Source organism: Diadema antillarum, unplaced genomic scaffold (assembly GCF_040938485.1).
Source record: "Diadema antillarum isolate AM-2024a unplaced genomic scaffold, OU_Dant_1.0 seq00000053_RagTag, whole genome shotgun sequence".
Classification (NCBI taxonomy): Eukaryota; Metazoa; Echinodermata; class Echinoidea; order Diadematoida; family Diadematidae; genus Diadema; species Diadema antillarum.
In genome coordinates, this window is record NW_027271161.1 from 1,575,001 (window position 1) to 1,594,392 (window position 19,392).

Here is a 19,392-nt window from a genome sequence, read left to right on the forward strand (position 1 = left end):
ATCTGAGTAACACATAAGGAAACAAAATACAAATATATACACCCGGTACACCTGTATTGAAACCCTTCAATCTTGTTTTGCCTTTCTAGAAGATGTTACATAGGCAGTGAAATCATGTGCACGAAAAAAAGTGAATATTGAATGCTTGCATCATTTTGTGGCCCCCGAGTAAACACATATCTACATGGGGCTGTCTATGTTTAAACTGATGAGCAGGAACTTGTGGCAGAGCCAGTCTTCTTCGCACACCATATTTTGTGCTTTTCAGGATTAATCTTTCTCTCCTAGTTTTGTTAGGCATTTAACACGTGAGCTGAATTACAAACTTGGTATTGCTATTGAAATCAAATCTTGCCATAGCAAAGTGAACACTGTTTGCTTCTTCTGCTTTGTTTTTCTCCTTGACCATCAAGAACTCTTTGATACTCGACTAGTTGGCAAAAGGGATTTTAGTTATCAGACATGTACATAATACAATTACTCCTATGCAATGATGAAAGCTTGCAGTCACTTTACTCCGAGAACAGTCATGATTAAAGCCCCGCAGATAGGTCAGGCCTTCTTGATCCCGATGACACCACACGCCAGGCGACCCGCCGGCATGGCCAGTTGTCTTGCTGTCGGAAAATCCCCCTCTGCCAAGATCATCGTTATCGGCATGCACCTAATTGATGCATTGGGGGGGGGGGAGGGGGGGGAGGGGGGGGGAGGGGGGGGGGGGAGGGGGGGGGAGGGGGGAAAGGCATGAAATGCTAAACAGTGAAATAACCAAAACTTGACCTATGCCACTGACATTCAACTTGTTTGGAGTAAAGTTTCACTCCATTGCCATTATCAGGTTATGCGAACAAGATATAACTACATAATGTAAGGAATTATGACAAATTGAAAATGTGTTCAACCTTTATTAAAAAGAATTATGATGAAAATATGAAAAGAGACGATATCAAGAACAAGATAAATATGTGTTAAACAAATTCTGTAAATAGTTACAATGAAGTAACCACTGAATACAAATGTATAACCATTGCAGCATTCACACAGATCTCATGTAAAGCTATCTGCATGGTGAACATGGGGAAATTACGAGATAGATTCTAGATCCTGGTTGCTTCATTTTTCAATGTTTTGTTGTTGTTTTTTCTCCTACCATGAAGATGCCCATTTCACTCATGGACTCTCAAGGTCTGAACAGGTGCTCCATCTCGGTATACAGTGGACTCGCGTTATAACGAAGTCCTCGGGACCTGTTTTCTTCTGTTATATCGGAATTTCATTATAACCGAACAAAAAAAACAATAAAAACACCTAGAGCTGATAACTTTGCAACCTGGATTTTTATTGTTGTAACCGTAATTTTGTTATAACCATATTCATTATAATGGGAGTGCACTGTATTGTCACCAAATCATGGAGTACATTATGAAAGTCTGCTCGCCATATGAACTGATCAGTAAGGAACATCTCATGAGACTAACCACGACTGAACGACCAATGATGGACTTGGCGCCAATCAGCGAGAGTTGTCTGTCGGTCATGTCCACTTTCGCCACTCCATCCGCATTTGCTGTGATGTTGCCCAGATCGCCAACATGTCTTTACATAAACACGTTATGAAAAAAAGAGAGGAATAAATGTTACTAACTGTAGCTAAAAAGCACTCATAGAGCGTAGACCTCTGCTAAGCAGCTTATTTTCACCCATTATATACGCATGCTTAAAATCGCTCAGTTTCCCAATATAGAAGCCTTTTGTTTGTATCATCAGCTTCCAGCTACATGGCGCCTCGCCCGAACAGAGCAAGCACTGTAAAGTGCATATTACATACGTATGCAAACCTCAAATAAGGTATGCACAGCTTGAATTCCTAGGTAAGTTCATTGACAATATCTGCTAAAAAGATTTTGAAAATCCTTCAAAAACCTACACAAATTCCCAGATCATTATCAATTTTGAATCATCTGTTCCTTGCGTCATTCTTGACTTTTCCTGGAAGTTCATTCAAATCCGTTCTGAACTTTTTGAGTTATTTTGCAAACAGAAAAACAAGCACCCAATGATCACATACTCTCCTCCTTCCTTGGCAGATGCAATATTCAACTAACTAGTATTGAACAGGAAAGTGATCTCTGGGTTATGAATGTACTGTACAGCTCACCCTGCTACTGATCAGCATACAATAAGTTGCACAAGCTGTCAATCATATGATAAGAGACTGCTTCAGAATATGAAATTCTTCTCATTGCACTGCATCAATGTAGGTAAGAAGTTATTCATCATGAGCAGCCTCAGGTGCACAAAAACATGGTGGAGAACACCTAACCAATTTGGTAGACAACAAACAAAAACATCCCCTCCCCCCAAACACACACACAAAGATGAATGTGCCATTAGACAGCCTTGTCCATAGTACAATGTACATTGTATTTCTCATTTCTTTATCTCCTTTTGAAAGGATTACAGGATTGCCCGCTTAAAAAAGAAAAAAGACGAGGACATAAGTGATAAAAGTGAAATTTCATAGCAAAGTGCACCTGTAAATTACATTGACAGTGGTGCAATAGTGTCGTTATAGATAGCCAATCACCATCTACAACAAGGATGAATTGTTTTCTGCGAAAAAAAAACCCCAACAAAAACACTATGGTCACTATTCTAGACACAGGTGAAAATCTACTCCCAGAAACAAAATTGGTGTCTACAAAGCTCAATCCTCCAGAGCCTTTTTCTCAGAAGGATCTCTTACTGGCTGCATACGGCAGGTAGCTGCTATAGACAGGTGGCCACTAAGGCAAGTTTGACTCTACCTGTTTTCATCTGAAGGGCCTCCATGTTCTTTCTTCTCAGGGTTGAAGTGAGATCCAGCAGATACGCATCCTGTGTTATGAGGAGAGTAAATGAAATGCAATCGATGCAGGCACTATGATACATGGCATATTTCATACAAATTTGTAATACTACTAGTCGATTTGCACTGTGCTCAAAAGTCCCGTTATTGTCTCTCCCACAATTACATACAATTGCGATCTAGTGTCCCAATCTCCAACTTAGAAGCTTAAAAATGAAAACCCTGTTCAATCCACAAAATTTTGTTTGACTTGTATCAACAACAAAAAAAAAAGTTGATGCCACGGCAACGCACTTCTCAGCACTCACAAAAAAAAAAAGGAAGAAAAAAAAAAGGGTCTTGTATTACGACACATTACATTGACCACATGTGCCGGATGTCAGCTTTATCGCTTAAAAACTGACGGAGTAGTCTGCTCCACATTTTGGTATAATTTATGAAAATTTGCTGTTGACATGGCAACACACTGCTCAATACTGATGAAAAAGGTGTCTTGCATATCTACCTGTATCTATAATCAAGGTCAATTTTGTGGATATTGTGCCACATTTTTGGCAAATTGCTCAAAAACTGAGGGAGTAGTTTGATCAACCAAATTTTGTCATGGACTGATTGGCCATCGGACGTCCACATTATTCCTGATACCTCCTTCACTATACTGTACATACTATGTGTATGTGTGTGTGGGGGGGGGGGGGGGGGGGTGGGGAATAATAAATGCAATGAAAAATGAGAAGCACTAAATGTTTAATCACACTATTCTCTATTAACTTTCTTGGAGCAAGCCTTGTGCATATCAGCAAAAGGGTTGGTGCATACTGTATATCCCGTTCCCCCTTCATTACACAGGTCAACATGTTGCATTGCATGGAAAAATTATAAATCTATCTTAAAGGGTGAAAAATTTGGGATAGTACGGTACTCACCATTGGTGTTGTCTCCAAACTCGTGAATGTGGAAGCCATGTTCTCCAGCAACCAGTCCAGTTACTTCCCCCTGTACAATCACCTGATCTCCCTAAAATTCAAAATCATTTGAAAGAAACCATGACATAATAGGTTTTAGTCCTGGGGGAATTCCCGGTTTTTTTTTTTTTTTTTTGGGGGGGGGAATCAGCATTTGGTTATTACTTAAGTTGTCAGCTGTGACTTTTGCTGCTTACAATGTATTTCATAGGGAAGGATTAGGGAAATTTGTTTTATCCACTAAGGTGCAAACTCAAAAAGAAATTTGAAATAAAAAAACAACAAACAGAAATATCATTTTTAGAAAAAAGACAGAACTGATTGCATTTCTGGAGTTGTTGCTTTAATCAACTCTGTCGTGAGTCTACTGGGAGACCTTGTCACTGTGCAGCTCCAGTGCCTGATTTAACCTGAGGAGCAGAGATAGTCTCTGTGTAGTTTGCCAGTGGTAGGCGTGGGCAAGTCTGAGCTATAAATGCCTTTCACAATGACTTCAAAATTTTGAAGCCACTCTTTTATTCACTTTTTCCCCTTCAAACCCACAAAGTCAACCATACAGAATACATATAATGACTGTTTAGTGATGCAATGCACTTTGATTTCATTTCAGCCACTTTCCAACTGCATGCAGAAACCCCAATCACACCAAGTTTGTTACTCCAATGTGTTTAAGCATCTGAATCAATGTGTGATGATTATTCAAATGATTGTGCTTTAAATCAACCCCTTGCCTAACAAGTGATTTCTTTATTTCATTTTCTGATATTCTTGGACTTTCTTATGAGGCAAGTAAAAATTTGTGTTAAGGTGAGTGCTTTGCAACAATTCATAAATCTGCTTACCTAAATGGGCAAGTGGTTAAAAAAAAGTAATATACACCGTGTACATTCGCAGCACTCTGTTAACTGTTTGGGTGGTACAGTTTCAGTTGAGATGGCGCTGGATGGCGATGGATTTTAGATATCTCATCCATTTCAAACAAATTTTAATCAAATAAAAATTCGATTCCACTCAAAATTGTACACTTCTTGGCATTTCACAAAGTGGTTTCTTAGTATCTCGCAAAAAGTTGAAAGCTGAATTCTCAACTCAACCACTACTATATCATCTCTATAAGTCTGTGCCAGAAGTGATTGATAAACACACCCACAGTACCTATTTGTACAGCTACAAAGATATATGTGTACACTACACTGGTTGTCTGGGAAAGGCAAAGAAACAATCAGTCTGATGACAAATGTTCGGCCCATCTCCAGCATCAGAAAATTATGCGCTTTTGAACCCTAATTGCTGGCTGGTGGCAAATTACCACTGCTGGCAGGGACAGCTACTGTATGAGAAATGGATTGGCCAAATGCCGGGGACAAGGAAGAAAGCTCAAGTTTCTATGTGTATATGCCAGTACAATGTACAGAGTATGTGTGTGCATCTGTGTGCGTGTGTGTTTAAAAGCAAGGAAAGTTGTACATGTCGAGGGAGCGAGAAGGAGATTTTAACAGTCATGGGATAAAATACAGAACAACTGATAAAGATCAGTTGTGTTTCACATGTGATACACGAGTACCTACATCGTATCCATTCAAACTCAGCAGCATGCCACAAGGTACCTGTATAAGAATGTTTCTACATAATTGTTCATATTGGACACGTACAATTGCACAATAAGAGCACTCGGAGAGCACAGACCTCCGCCAAGCCGGCCAGCAATTCATTTCTACCCTTACATACATGTATGCATTTTCCCAAAATAGAACTGTAGAAGCCTTTTGCTTACGTCGTTGCACGGCGCCGAGCAGAGCACGCGCTCCAGTACGCACAGCTTGAACCCCCAAGTTCGTTGACCTTTTTGTATGCCAAAAGATGAAAAATCCTTTAAAAATCCATAAAAATTCTCAGATCACTACCAAAATTGAATGAGGTACCGTATTCCTCGTGTTAGTATCAATTTTTTATGCAAGTTTGATATCAATTCGTACACAATTTTCTGAGTTATTTTGCAAACAGACAAACCAACGCCAATGATCACTTAACCTCCTCCTTCCTTGGCGGAGGTAAAAATGTTTAATGCTGGCAGAGGTAAAAATGTACACTACACATGTACATTGTACATAATATGTAAATTGCAATCTTCATTATCGGTATTTGACCATTTCAATGACATACTGTTGAAAAATTCTGGTTGAGGGCACATAAACAAAGAGGAATGGGTTACATACCCACAAATCAAAGTGCAGTGATTTAATGCATGCGTTTCATTACTGGTACATTGTACATTGAAACGTCTATGTGTGACTGTGCATCACAAAATGAACTAAAGTTGCACACCATGATTTTACATGAAGATGTACATTGTAGGTGAAAGGGTCCACCTAGTCAATCTTGACTTTTTCACACTTTCTAAAAGAGCAAATTCTTCTTCTACATTATTCTGACGTTTTGGATTATTTATTAAATGGAAAATTCAGCAGTTTTTCTAAAACACTTACTTTGTAGAAAACACATGTACATGTAGTATGACTAGATTACATAATGTCTTCTACAGAGGCCCCTTTTCATTTCTTTAAATTCCTTTACACACTCTTCACATCCAACTCTGATTTATAACTTTTGAAAGGATGATGATGCTGTCTTGAAAGTTGGGATTATCAATAGATAGAATGTGTTTAGAGAGTTTGCTCACTTCTGTTCAATCTGATAATCCCTTCATTGTTGTTGCTAAAGTGTTTTATGTGCTGTCTCCCCCCCCCCCCCCCCCCCCCCCTCCCCTTTCAATTCATTGCACAGCTACAACTGTAGCACAGCTTGGTGAGATGAAAAGATTTAATAGACCCTGTACTGCAGAGCCTCTTTCTGGGTACAGCCTGTAGGCCTACACACTTTTCCAGAATGTGTGTTTTCTTTCCAGTACTGGTATAGGTTTAGGAGAGTCAATTTCAATGATATATTATCATTATGCTCTTCCAAGAATTTGCCTCTGAAAATCCATGTCTGCCAACTTTCTGTTGGTTTTGTGATGCAGGGTCACATTTAGAAATAACATTGTATAAGTACTCAGGGTTCGAAATTGGCGATGGTCCGCTGGCCATTGGCCACCCAAAATCATGTCGGACTAGCTAAAAATCATAAAATTCTGAAGTTACTAGTCCGTCTGGCGAGCCAAAATATTGCTTCAGTGTCAAAATTGATTCTAAGTAGTCCGCCTGGCTAGTTCAAAAAAAAGTTAAGTGCGACCCCTGATCATGTCAGTACACACATACAATGTTAATTCTAGCATCACCTGGCATGGAAACTACCACACTGTATGGATGGGGATACCAAACGCACAGGGTGAAACAAAGGGGCACTACGTATTAAAGTGTATAATACAGAAGCACGTGGCTCATATCAATTGACAGACCTTACTTTGAAATCCACTGTAAAAAGAGCATGTTCAGGAAAGAGCTTGGTGAATTTGTGCTGGTACAAGTACCCGCAAAGGTGTTGCATACTACCAGGCGGTATGCTGGCATCTCTTTCTCTCCTAGGTACACCCATGAGGTTGTGCAATTAAATTATCTACAAGTACTTGATAAATTCATGCATGCACCTTGTTGAAGTGCACATGTGTGTGTTGGAGAGGGGGTGGGAAGCTGACAGTCTTTTTTGCAGCATGAAACTGTTTCAAATTTCCAATGACATTCAGTGCATGCATACAGTACAAAGTAGTGCTGACAAGTAATTTTGTGTATAATTTAATTTTGCAAATCCTGGCTTTCATGAAATTTGCAAAATAAAAATACTGTATGTGAAAATATCCAGTTTAACATAATGTGGAGGTATGAATTTAATTTTTGTGTATTTGATGCTCCTTCTGATTAGTGCAAATTCTACAACCCGTAAAAAATACAAAGTGTACACGTATCTTCACAATTTTTTCTGCACATTTTGAAAGGGTTGACAACTGCACAGCAAGAACCTGTGAATACGATTTTTGAGCTCATCAGTGTAAAAAAAAAAAAAAAAATCAATCAAGCAAAACTCTTGACTTCTACAGTCTAAAGGAAAATCAATAATGGAGTACATGTATCATCAGTTTTTACTTTTAATATCAATTCTGCAAAAATCATAGTATTCTGCTGCCCTGATGACTCTACTTTCTTTTGTCACAACATATTTTGTGTCATGAACTACACTGATTTTCCTCCATACATAGTTGTGTAAATGGGAACTGATTTTGTATGGATAATATATAATGAGAAGGAAGAATTCTTCTATTTTCATATCATCAGCATTTTTACCTGGTGTATTGAGTGTGATAATGAGCTGCGAAATGGCGAGGTGTTGTACAATATGTACATGTACAGTGTACATGTAGCTCATTACATATTCAAGCTTCTGTTCCGCATGTATAGTACAATTAACAAGAGCGCTTTTCATCGCACTGCGGTCTGACTGAGTGGTCATGTGAAATTTCAATTACAAAGGGGTGATATGACTTGCAGAATTACTCTGGACAAATGTAATGTTCCTACTGTAACCGTATCATTTAATACTAACCACGTTTTTGGGGGGTCTAGCTAAAAAAATACCATTTGAACTGCATAGTACTGTATTTGCAGGAACATTTGTCATGATACCATACAGCATATGGCATAACAGAAATCAATGTAACACTTTGTTTGCAGTACTACATTTTTGCACACTTTTTGTTAGAAGACATTGTTTTGTTATACAGTTGTTTTGTTTTGTTTGTGAGGTTACTATTATCCAACCATGGCAACTTTAATATTTGTTGAATCGTATTCATTCTTTCCTTTATCTTAAAGCTGGGAAGGATGAGTATGTTTTACACATGATTTTGACTCAAGAAATAAAAATACACACTGTTAATATACAAATACATATGCACCATTACATGCCACAGAATTGCCCACCAGCAGAATTTGAACCAAATCTTTAAAGGGACTGTACAGTACTGGTTGAGGTAGGGATTCATGTTTTGACTATTCCTAAGTGAGATAATGAAAAGCCTCTTATGAAATATGAAAGAGCATGTAATTTCAAGAAGGATTCAACGTTTATTTGATGAAAATTGGTTTTCAAATGGCTGAGATATCAAAAAAAGTGCTAATAATAAAAGGCGACATGCCCCAACTTTATTAGTATCTATTTGTTTCACCTTGTTTTTGGATATCTCAGCCATTTCAAAACCGATTTTCATTGAATAAACTTTTGATATCCCTTAGAACTGCATGCTCTTTGACATCTCATAGAGTGGTTTCTGAATATCTCACCAGACGTTAAAAGCTAAATCTTCACCTCGACCAGAACTGTACACACCCTTTAAACCACTAATAAAATACCTACATGTACCCTCATCCCAACACATCCCTCCCCATCCCCCCCCCCCCAAAAAAAAAAATAGACCCACCCGTGGCACCTCTGCCATGCCTAACAAAACAAAGCTAAACAGTGTACCCACACAATGAATGCACTTTGACCTTCAGAACACCTTGTGTACAGTCTCCTTGCGCCACCATGACTTTGCACATTTCATGGAAGATATTTCACTTGTACGTAGACTTTGTATGAGTGGTCCTGGCTGGCTTGGAGATTACATGTACCGTAATCCAGTTTACCTTTGGAAGCAGTGATTTTAAAAATGTTCAAGATATCACATTTGATGCATACATGTACGTGTACTGTATGTGTAGGTTTGTTGTATCACAAAACATCCTACCATATAAAATGTTCACAATAAAGCCTAAAATATAAGGAGATAACAGTATTTTTCTCAATAAACCACAACTGAAGATGGTTTAACTGGAAGCATTCTTACTACAATTGTATAACTATTGTTCACATTTTGTGTATTTAACAATACACGTATTTAAATTTTTGCAGTGGTTGTTTCTGCCCCTAAATCATTTGTAGAACTATTTCAAAGCACTAATGCCAGGTTTGAATTTCATCTGCAAATGGTAAATTATGCCTTCAATTATTCAAAGCTCTCAGCACTTGAGTTGAAATCAAGTCACCAGGTTCAGATTCAGGTCCCTCACAACTTTAAACTTTAGGTGTGAAGAGAAAATGTTTCACATACTGTATACGCTATAATTTTCGCAAACATTTTCGCGAATTGCCGCTGTCACACATTTTCGCGAGTGATTAAATTCGCAATTGGGGGACCAGAGAAAATATGAAGTGGCAAAGAAAGTGTGAATTTTCAACTTACTAGCAAATAAGAATGATACTAGTTATACACTGCATGAAAAAGACTTGCCAAACTCTGCGAACTAGTAAGTTAGAATTCAACATTTTTGAAGTGGTTAAGTCCATCGCGCTAGATTTCTGACGAGTGGTCCCCTAGATTTCTGACGAGTGGTCCCCTTGCGATAATGGATTGGCTCTCTACAGTATTCGTAAGTACATTTTGTAGACGTGGACGTGCGTAAACAAGCTTAGCCAGTATGGTCTGTTCAGTAAGCCGTGACATATGGTATACTAGTACTGAAATGTTCGTATCATCAAGGCAAGGGATTCATTTTGGAAGGTAATTTTTTCGCGTGTTGTTAATTTCGCGAATACATGTAGCTCCCGACTCGCGAAATTCGCGAAAATAAAACCCCCGCGAAATATATGGCGTATGCAGTATTATGTGATCCTGCAACAACAACAACAAAAAGTTGCCAGACATGGATTCTTAGTTAAAGACAGATTCTGAAAGAGGAGACTATTCAAGAATGATATCACACTTAATTCAAATGCAACTCTTCTAACGTACAATATATTTGTATCTACTGTACATTGTAAATATTGGAAAGAAAGCACACATTCTGGAAAAGTTTGTGCAACGAAAAGAGGCTCTGAAGTATAGTGTCTGTATAGGGGCTGTGCTCTGCACAATGAATGGGGGGGGGGGGGGAAGGAACAGAAAACTTCAGAGCAAAATTGTACATCAATTTATTTATTTATTTATTTATTTATTCAGTTTTCTTTACCCAGGGTAGCCCTATCAGTGGTTTACACACTGTTATCCTACGGGGCCCTGCAACAGAATGACAAAATATAACAGTTCAATGAAGAGATAATCAGAGTAAGCTGAAATTGATCAAGGTCTATTAACACATTCTATAAACAACTAATGCTCACTTTCAAAGCAGTTGCATCACCATTTCAAAAGTTATTGAGAGTTGAAAGTGAAGCTGACTGCCCATGTTCAGATGCTGTACATTAATCTTTAGATTTAAAATTAACTATACCAGTACTGTAACAGTGTAAAACCAGAAATGTTTGCATCATTCTAATTTCGCAAGCCAAGATTCCCCAAACAAAAAATTCAAGCAAAAATTCTTGTCTACTGTAGAATACATGCATTGAATGCTAATGCCAGCTCGCAAAAATTTCATGCCATGAAAAAAAGGGAGTAAAATTTCATGGAATCATGCCAATATAATACACTGTATCTTGCTTTACAGTTTGGAAGTAATGAACAATTACAATGTTTTTAACAGCAGACTGTCGCTGGAGAATTCAAAGTGCCATCACATCATTGATACCAGGCCTGAGAGGTTCTAGTTGAAACTATCGTAAGCATGAGGTGACTTCACTACTGTTTTATGAGGGGCGCAGCCTGAACCATCGTAGACACTTTTGAAGTCACTGAAGGCACACAGTTTAACCAGAACCTCGAACAATGGCCTGGTAGACTGGTTATCATATCTGATTTACTGTATATCCCTCCCAATGAATTTTATTTGAAACAGCAAAATATAAAAGTAGGCTGTTGAGCAATATACATGTATACGGTAGTATAAAGTTTTTTTTCTTTTTCCACACACAAATTACAATGTAAAATACAAAATAAATGTACAATGTAGTGTGCGAGTATGCATGGACTGCATGTCTCCTCGCGAAGTGTAAACACAGCGCGTTGGTGGAAAACCATATGTAGCATACTGTGATGTGGTGTCTCACGCACTAAATATGCGCCATGGCAGCATAATGAATTTTTTCTACTAGTAATAGTTGGACTAGCTTGAAATATGGTTTTAGTCACTTGGAATGCCCAATCAGAGGACAAGAAATAATTTGCAAGGGATATAAAAACAGAGCTATGTTTGTTGAACAGAAAGAACAAACAGGATACAATTTTGTAAACACTTTAACAGCCAAATGGTTAATTATGTTAACGAATCACTGTTAATTGAACATAGAGGCTAGGGCCTATACAATGTACTGCACTGGACTGCCAAAGAAAGTACCCACTTCTGTCAAAGGCCGCACACAAATATTCACACCCCAGAAAGAAAAAAACAAAAACCAATTTTTGTACACAGGTGTGCTACAACACCCCTTACTAATCACATGCACAATAGCAAGTACATTTTAATAACAAAATGTAGCATTACTACAAAGAAAAAAATGACATGCACAGCATTTTGGTCACTGTATCAAAAGTCACAAAATGAAACAGAGTGAGCCTTACAAATTTTACATGTATGCAAAAAATCAATGTCACAGAACGAAAAAAAAAAGCAGTCACAAACATCAATTTTGAATAATAATGTGTATGTTCCTGATACTGTGTGACAAGTTTAAAATTACTCTGTGCGAACAACCAAAACGTCTTGTAATTGCTCGATGACTTTCACCTGCCTCAAGCATCCCACTGTGGCCCTTAATCATTGTTCATTTGTCAACAACATTTGACATACAGTAATTTTCTTGATGGAAGCCTGCTTAGACCAGAGTAAAGTAATGCTCTGTGCGAACAACCAAAATTGCTCTGTGCTATTAAACAACCAAAGCGTCTAAAGGCCCCGTCACACTACAGCGAATGCCCAACGAATGCCAAGCGAAAGCCCAACGAATTCGAAAATGTGAAGACAGTTTGCATGTCTGACGTTCTTTGAATTCATTAGCTATTCATAGGGATTCGCAGAGATACGCTGGAGATTTTGGACATGTTTAAAAAATAAAATCGGCTCCAGCGTATCTCTGCGAATCCCGACGAATAGCTAATGAATACAAAGAACGCCAAGCATGTTACGAACTATTCTAGTATTACCAATGGATGTTAACATATCTTCAATTTTTTTAATTTATTGGACATCTATACGTTGGGCATTCGTTGGGCATTCGCTGTACTGTAACGGGGCCTTTACGTTAAAGAGCTCACTGCTTTTATTCTGAGACTTAGCATAATCAGGAAGGATAGCATCCCTAAATACAGAATACACTCATTAACATCATTTTGACAAAACAGGTGTTCACTTTGACTTACAATGCTATTGGTTGTTAAAAAATGCTGTCCATTCAGTGGCCATTTTTGCGTGCTTTTGTGTGGGACTTTTGATTCAGCACAGTGACCAAGATGCTGTGCATGTCAAGTTCTTCTTTGTTATGAAGACATTCACTTGCTTTAATATGTGTACTGTAAAAGTGGAAATTTTCGCGCATTTCCAGAAACTAGCGCGAAAATAAAAGCATGCAAATATTTTTGCTTGCCATATGTTCTGGTGCATGATGTCTTGATTCCGCGGAATTAAAAACACGCCAAACTCTTCTTACCCGGCCAAGCGCGAAAAATTAGTCGCGCGAAAATAACCACTTTTACAGTATGTGATTAGTAAGGGGCATTGCAGCACGCCAGTGTCCAAAAATTGTTTATTGCTTTTCTATTCTAGGGGGTGAATTTTTGTGTGCCGCCTTTGACAGAAGTGGTATGGCCTACTTTCTTTTGCTGTCCAGTGTAAGAGCCTAGGCCCACACTATGCTACAGAACAAAAGTCATGAGATATCAAATCAGTAGCTGTGCTGTATTTAGTATTATAAATCCCACAACTCTGACTAATCTAACAGCCATTAAAAGAAGCAAATGCTACATGTAGTTACATAACTGCTAACTATACACAGCCCAGTCACCAGTTGCGCCAAGGAGGTTGAAGAGATGGAGTATTACAACAGTTTATACTCCCTTTGATCTACTGTGTATGTTCAAAGCCGCCGCTCAAAAATATTTGAAGCATGTGCCAAACAGGATCTGTCGCGCTGATACGAAGACAATTGACTCGTGTCTAATTGCATAATCACCAGCCACTTTCAAAGGAAGATATGTCTTTGTGATGGTAATTACTTTTCACTATCCCTTCTTATAAAAGCTAGGTGGTACAGACACGAGGATGCGCAAACAAAAATGAAGGGGAAAATGCTGAAATGAAGATTAAAATTACTCGACTGGGCATACGCAGGCACTAATCTGACATACAATATATCTCTCAATAAAGAATTACTTGTATACTTGTTTGAAGATAATATTACATGTTAGTTTCATTTGGGGAAATTAAGTCGAAAAGTGATAAAACCAGCTTTCCAGGATGGTACAGTTTTAAACAGTTTCACATGATTAATACAGCTATGATTTACACTTTTGCGCAATTTCTGAACGGAATTGACTTTTGTTTTACATGCTTGTATGAAGTGAAATTTCATTTCATTTCATAAATAAACAAGCAAAATATGCCTATTGCAAACATTTATGTTAATAATGTTCAAAATGAATCTTCAGATTGCTCAGCAAGACGGCAGCTTGGAACATCGATCATCAAAGGCACAAGTGCACCTGTGGAATTCTTTTGTACATCAATAGAAACCTGACAACTGTTTGGTGCACAAGCGCGTTTTCACAGCGACTGCTGCCTGGGCTGCGTATACAAATGTGTTACATAACTGCATGTGTGCCGTGTTGTGAAACTACCGTGTACAGACAACACACTGCATGCACTGGTGGTATAGTGCAGTAGCGGAGGCCTATGCCTGGGTACGTAACCGCGCGCGATATAAAACGGGCCATGTGGTGCAACGATGGGCGCGGCAGAGCAGGTTAGTTAATCCCACTAGTCTAAATGGATGCAAATAGGGCAAGAGATTCATACTTTGACAGGCATGCACCCATTCATTAACTCACCGACAATGAGTTTCTTTTACAAGCCAAGCTGGCCTTGGCAAGCTGGCAAGTGAATTTGCAACGATCCTATTTTTTAGCACAAACGCCATGCCATGTTCTCACCGTCACGGCCGAGCTGACTAAGCTGTCGTGAAGTTTGTTTGTAAACCTTCATTCACTCCAACGACCAAATCTTACAGTAAATAACCTAAGTTACAAAGTTCTACCCGCAATCTCTAAGTGCGGACTTTATACACTAGACTATATCAACGTTAACAGACCCATCCTTATCAAACACACATTATTTGTCGAAAACATCAGATGAAAAATTACGGTCTACGGATCCGAGCACCGAGGGCCTTGCTCTCTTGCATGCACAGATAGCGCTATAGCGCGCCGCCCGTTGCCCGCCTGCCCGCCCACATGCCGCATGGCTAGTACGCATCGGTATGGGAAATCTTCACTATACACTTACGTCCTGAGTAAAGTTGATGGTTCCTTTGACTCCATCTGACCCGGAAAGAACGCAAACAGCCGAAACAGCCATGACGCACTATAAAAAATAAAGATGTTCTCAAAAGTTACAGGACTGAAGATTGCGGTACCGTGATTTCGATGAAGGTCTTCCTTGCCTAAGCTAGGTAAGTCTTCCAAATTCCAAGCGGTCGATTCACGATTGACGAGTTGTGATGTACAGTAGACGATCCTGCGCCCAATTTACCCGAGTAGCGACGAAATGGCTGCTCTGTCTTTGCACACGGTACATTCGTTAGTACACATTGTACGTATCGGGTGCAAATTAGAGGACTTTGACAAACGGTTTGGAAATTTCAACACGAACTTTGTCATGGTTGTTCTTCTCCGTATTTTATCACACAGGTTTGTGAAGTTAACAATTACGAAAAAAAAAAAAAAACACGTAGGCTCTAATCTGTGCTTCTGATCTGTGCGATTGATCCAGTACGCGTTGCTACAGTGGTGGCGAGCGAGGACGGAGAGGGTCAGAATTTTGCATGCATGCTCTCGGTTGGCCAATGCTGGGGGCGGGGCAGGGGCGGGGAGCGCCGAGGTCGGTCATCCCATGCTCAGAAGTTCTCATTTTTAGCTCTCCACAGCTTTTTCTTCTCCTCCACTTCGTTTTTCTTTTCTTTCTTTTTTTCATTCTTCTCTTTTCATCATCATTTTCTTCTTGAATTCCTCTCTCCATTCTTCTTTTTTCTTCTTCTGCTTCTTCAGTTTTTATCTTCTTTTTCTTCGATAACCTTCAAAGGGGTATGCAGCCTTGTTATTATAAACTGACATAGGACCTTCACCACAGACCGATACTGAATTCTAAAACATAATTAAAATGTCAGATGAGCTTTGATAGCGTTTAAATTTACCATAAGGGCCTACAGTCAACCTTACTTAAGTCGACTTCGCAGAAGTCGAAGGTCTTTTCAAGTCCTCTTCTCTAGCTATTCTATTGTTCTATCTTATCCTATTCTATTGATTTTCTTCCCTTTATAAGTCAAATTTTCTAAAAGTCGAAGCAACTATGATATTTCTTTTATAACATAGTTCAAACAGATTTGACTTTAGGTAAGGTTGACAAACATGTACATCAAGACCTAGAGGCATTAAGTTTCAATTGCAAGCAGAATATAGCAAGGACAGCCTACCAACCATACTGCCCTACTTTGGCAAAAGGAAGCAAGTGACATTTTGATTGATATTGACTTTTTTATTGATTTGGCATATTGAGACATGCTGTATTTAACTGAAAAACCCCAAAAGTTGCAATTTTGGCCCATTTCTGAGATATTCGGGGTGGCAAACTGAAGGAAGCAAGTAACTTTTTCATGATATGCTTGTCACTTGGTTCCTTTTGCCAGGTTCTTTATGTTTGCTAAAAGTCTGAAATACTTTGGCAAAGGGAAGCAAGTTACAATACGATATATTGAACCCCTTGTCACTTGCTTCATACCAACCAACATAATCTAAAATACTTCAACAAAAGGAAGCAAGAGTCATCCTTAGATTATATGATTGTCACTTGCTTCCTTTTGCCAATTTTTTGCGTTCGCTACAAATCTACTTGGCAAAAGGAACTTGGGTGCAAGTAACATACTCATGATATGATTGTCACATGCTTCCTTTTGCTAGATTTTTCATGTTTGCTACAAATCTATAATACTTTGGCAAAAGGAAGCAAGTTACAGAATAATGAGTTTCTATGGGAAGTGGCGTATCTAGGGAAAACGGCACCCGGGGCAAGCGCGAAAATTGCACCCCTAATTTCTGAAAAAGTGTTCAACCGCAACCCCATCCTGAGGGACTTTTAAAAAAAGGTCCACATGACATGCTTTTTCAAGCATCTAATCCAAGAGGGGTCTTTTGAGGGTGATTTCAATGAAAAAAATTTTATAGATTTTGGCGACAACGAGCGAGCGCAGCGAGCGAGCCGAAAATTTTTGTATTTCAACTTACAAAACACGGAATTCATGTCATTTTTTTTTCTTATTAAGTCGTACAATTCTATAATCTTAAATTATAGTGACGGCCTTATAGATAACGATCCAACAAACTACACTGCAAAAAGTCCGGTGTTAAATAGTGAACACCGAGCTGGTGTTAAATTTTCGGTGCTCATTTATGGTGTTAAATTAACACCTCCGGGTGTAATTTTCAAATATAAAACTGTTTTTTGAAGAGTTTCTTATAGTAACTGCACTTCTTGTTGATTTTTAATTTAACCAAGACGATCAAGAATTTTACATTAAAATACTAGATTTTTGAAAAAATGTGAAAATAAATTTACACCACAGTAACACCAGCTGGTGTGGTCTCTTATTGAAGCTGGACGGGTGTTAAACCATTGATATTAACACCAACAAATATCAAATCAACACCTTGTGGTGTCATTTTTTAATTAACACCAGTACAGTGTCAAAATATCACCAGGTACAGTGTCAAATTAACACCACGAAGTGTCAGGTGAACACTTTTCAACACCATCACAGTGCATTTTTTACACCTGTGGGTGTGGTCCTCTATTAACACTTGATCGGTGTTAAATCTAACACCCATGGTGTTAAATCTAACATCGATGTTTTTACAGTGTAAGGACTTGAAAAAATACTCTAAATATTATGCGCCAGTGAGCCGAAAGTTGTAGGCCTATATTTCTGCGTCATCATCACGTTTTGTTCTTTTCTTCTTCTCTTTTTTTCGATAAATTTTGCCGAGCGAGCGCAGCGAGCAAGCCAAAAATGTTTGTATTTCAGCTTACAAAACATGGAATTCTTTGCTTATTAAATCTTACAATTCTAATCAAGATATAGTGACGGCCTTATAGATAACAATTCATACCAACAAACTGAGGACTTGAAAAAATAAATTAGTATGCGCGAGAAATGAGCCTAAATTTGTATATTTCTGCGTCATCATCACGTTTTGTTCTTTTTTCTTTCCTTTTTTTTAATTTTTGTATTTCAGCTTACGAAAACATGGAATTCGGAGTTCTTGTGTGAACCAAGCACAATAAACATTGTTATTTTTGTCCACGTCATCATCATGTTTTGTTTTTATCTTGTTTGATTTGGTTTTCTGCCCCCATCTCCCTTCCCCTCCCCGGGTCCGGGGAGGTTTTTTTTTTCCTTCTTCTTCTTCTTCTTTTTTCGTTTTTTTTTTTTTCGTTTTTTCTGCGCCCCCAAAGAGTGGCGCGTGGGGCACGTGCCCCCCTTGCCCCCCCCCCCCCTATATACGCCACTGTCTATGGGAACATCAAAATTCTTTGAATTGTCATAAATGTATCACCAAATGACTTGAAAGCCAATACCTACATTATTTCTCATCACGAATTTCCATGTTGAAGGGCCTACCCAAAAACATATTTTCTTCCTTTATAGCATTTGTATACGCAATGTCACTTGCTTCCTTTTGCTAAAGTAGGGCAGCGTAGGATTCAAGTTCCCTATAGTATGATATAAGAAAAAAGAAAGAGTACAGTAGGCAGCTGCAAAACCAACTTATTGACAACTCGATAATTTGGAATTCAATACCGGGTATTTGAAATAAAATGCATAGGTATCAAATTCAAATTCAAGACTAATTAAAGGTTTTAATCAGTTCATTCTGCTTAGACCCATCATACACTCTAATAACAGATTGGTTGGAATAAGCAATATAATTGGTTAAATTTAACCAGTCTCGTTGGTAGATATGTGTCAAGCCAATCTCTTGGTTACAGTAACCAATCTCGTTTGGTTCAACTATCAACCAATCTACATTGGTTGCACATTTAACCAACATGGAGTTAGTTAGTTTAACCATAGATTGGTTAATCTAGTATGGGCTATATATATGCAACTAATCCACATTGGTTGAAGGAACCAGTGATATTGGTTTGGATTTAACCACATTTCATGAATAAAAAAATACGATTGGTGAGTGTCACACGTCATATTTACGGCCAATTTCATACCATACTCCTTAGCTAGGCTATAGTGCACAACCAACGATGACGTAATGTTGGCCTATTGAATATAACTGACCTATCCTACACACCCTAGTACTCTATATATCTATGTCCTATTCCTAACTGCAATCATAATGCAATCCATGGTTTATATACCCACGAAAAATTGTACATTGAAGGCATGGTTACTGAA

At 38.5% G+C, this 19,392-nt stretch overlaps 1 protein-coding gene across 1 annotated transcript; it reads right to left on the minus strand.

Moving 5' to 3' along the window:
- Positions 1–552: 552 nt before the first annotated feature.
- LOC139725643 (superoxide dismutase [Cu-Zn]-like) lies at positions 553–15,456 on the minus strand. Its single transcript, XM_071636735.1, is given in 6 exon segments — positions 553–594; positions 596–664; positions 1,479–1,596; positions 2,808–2,877; positions 3,775–3,865; positions 15,216–15,456. Coding segments are annotated over 6 exon segments (462 nt in total). The 5' UTR covers positions 15,288–15,456.
- Between the last annotated feature and the right edge of the window lie 3,936 nt (positions 15,457–19,392).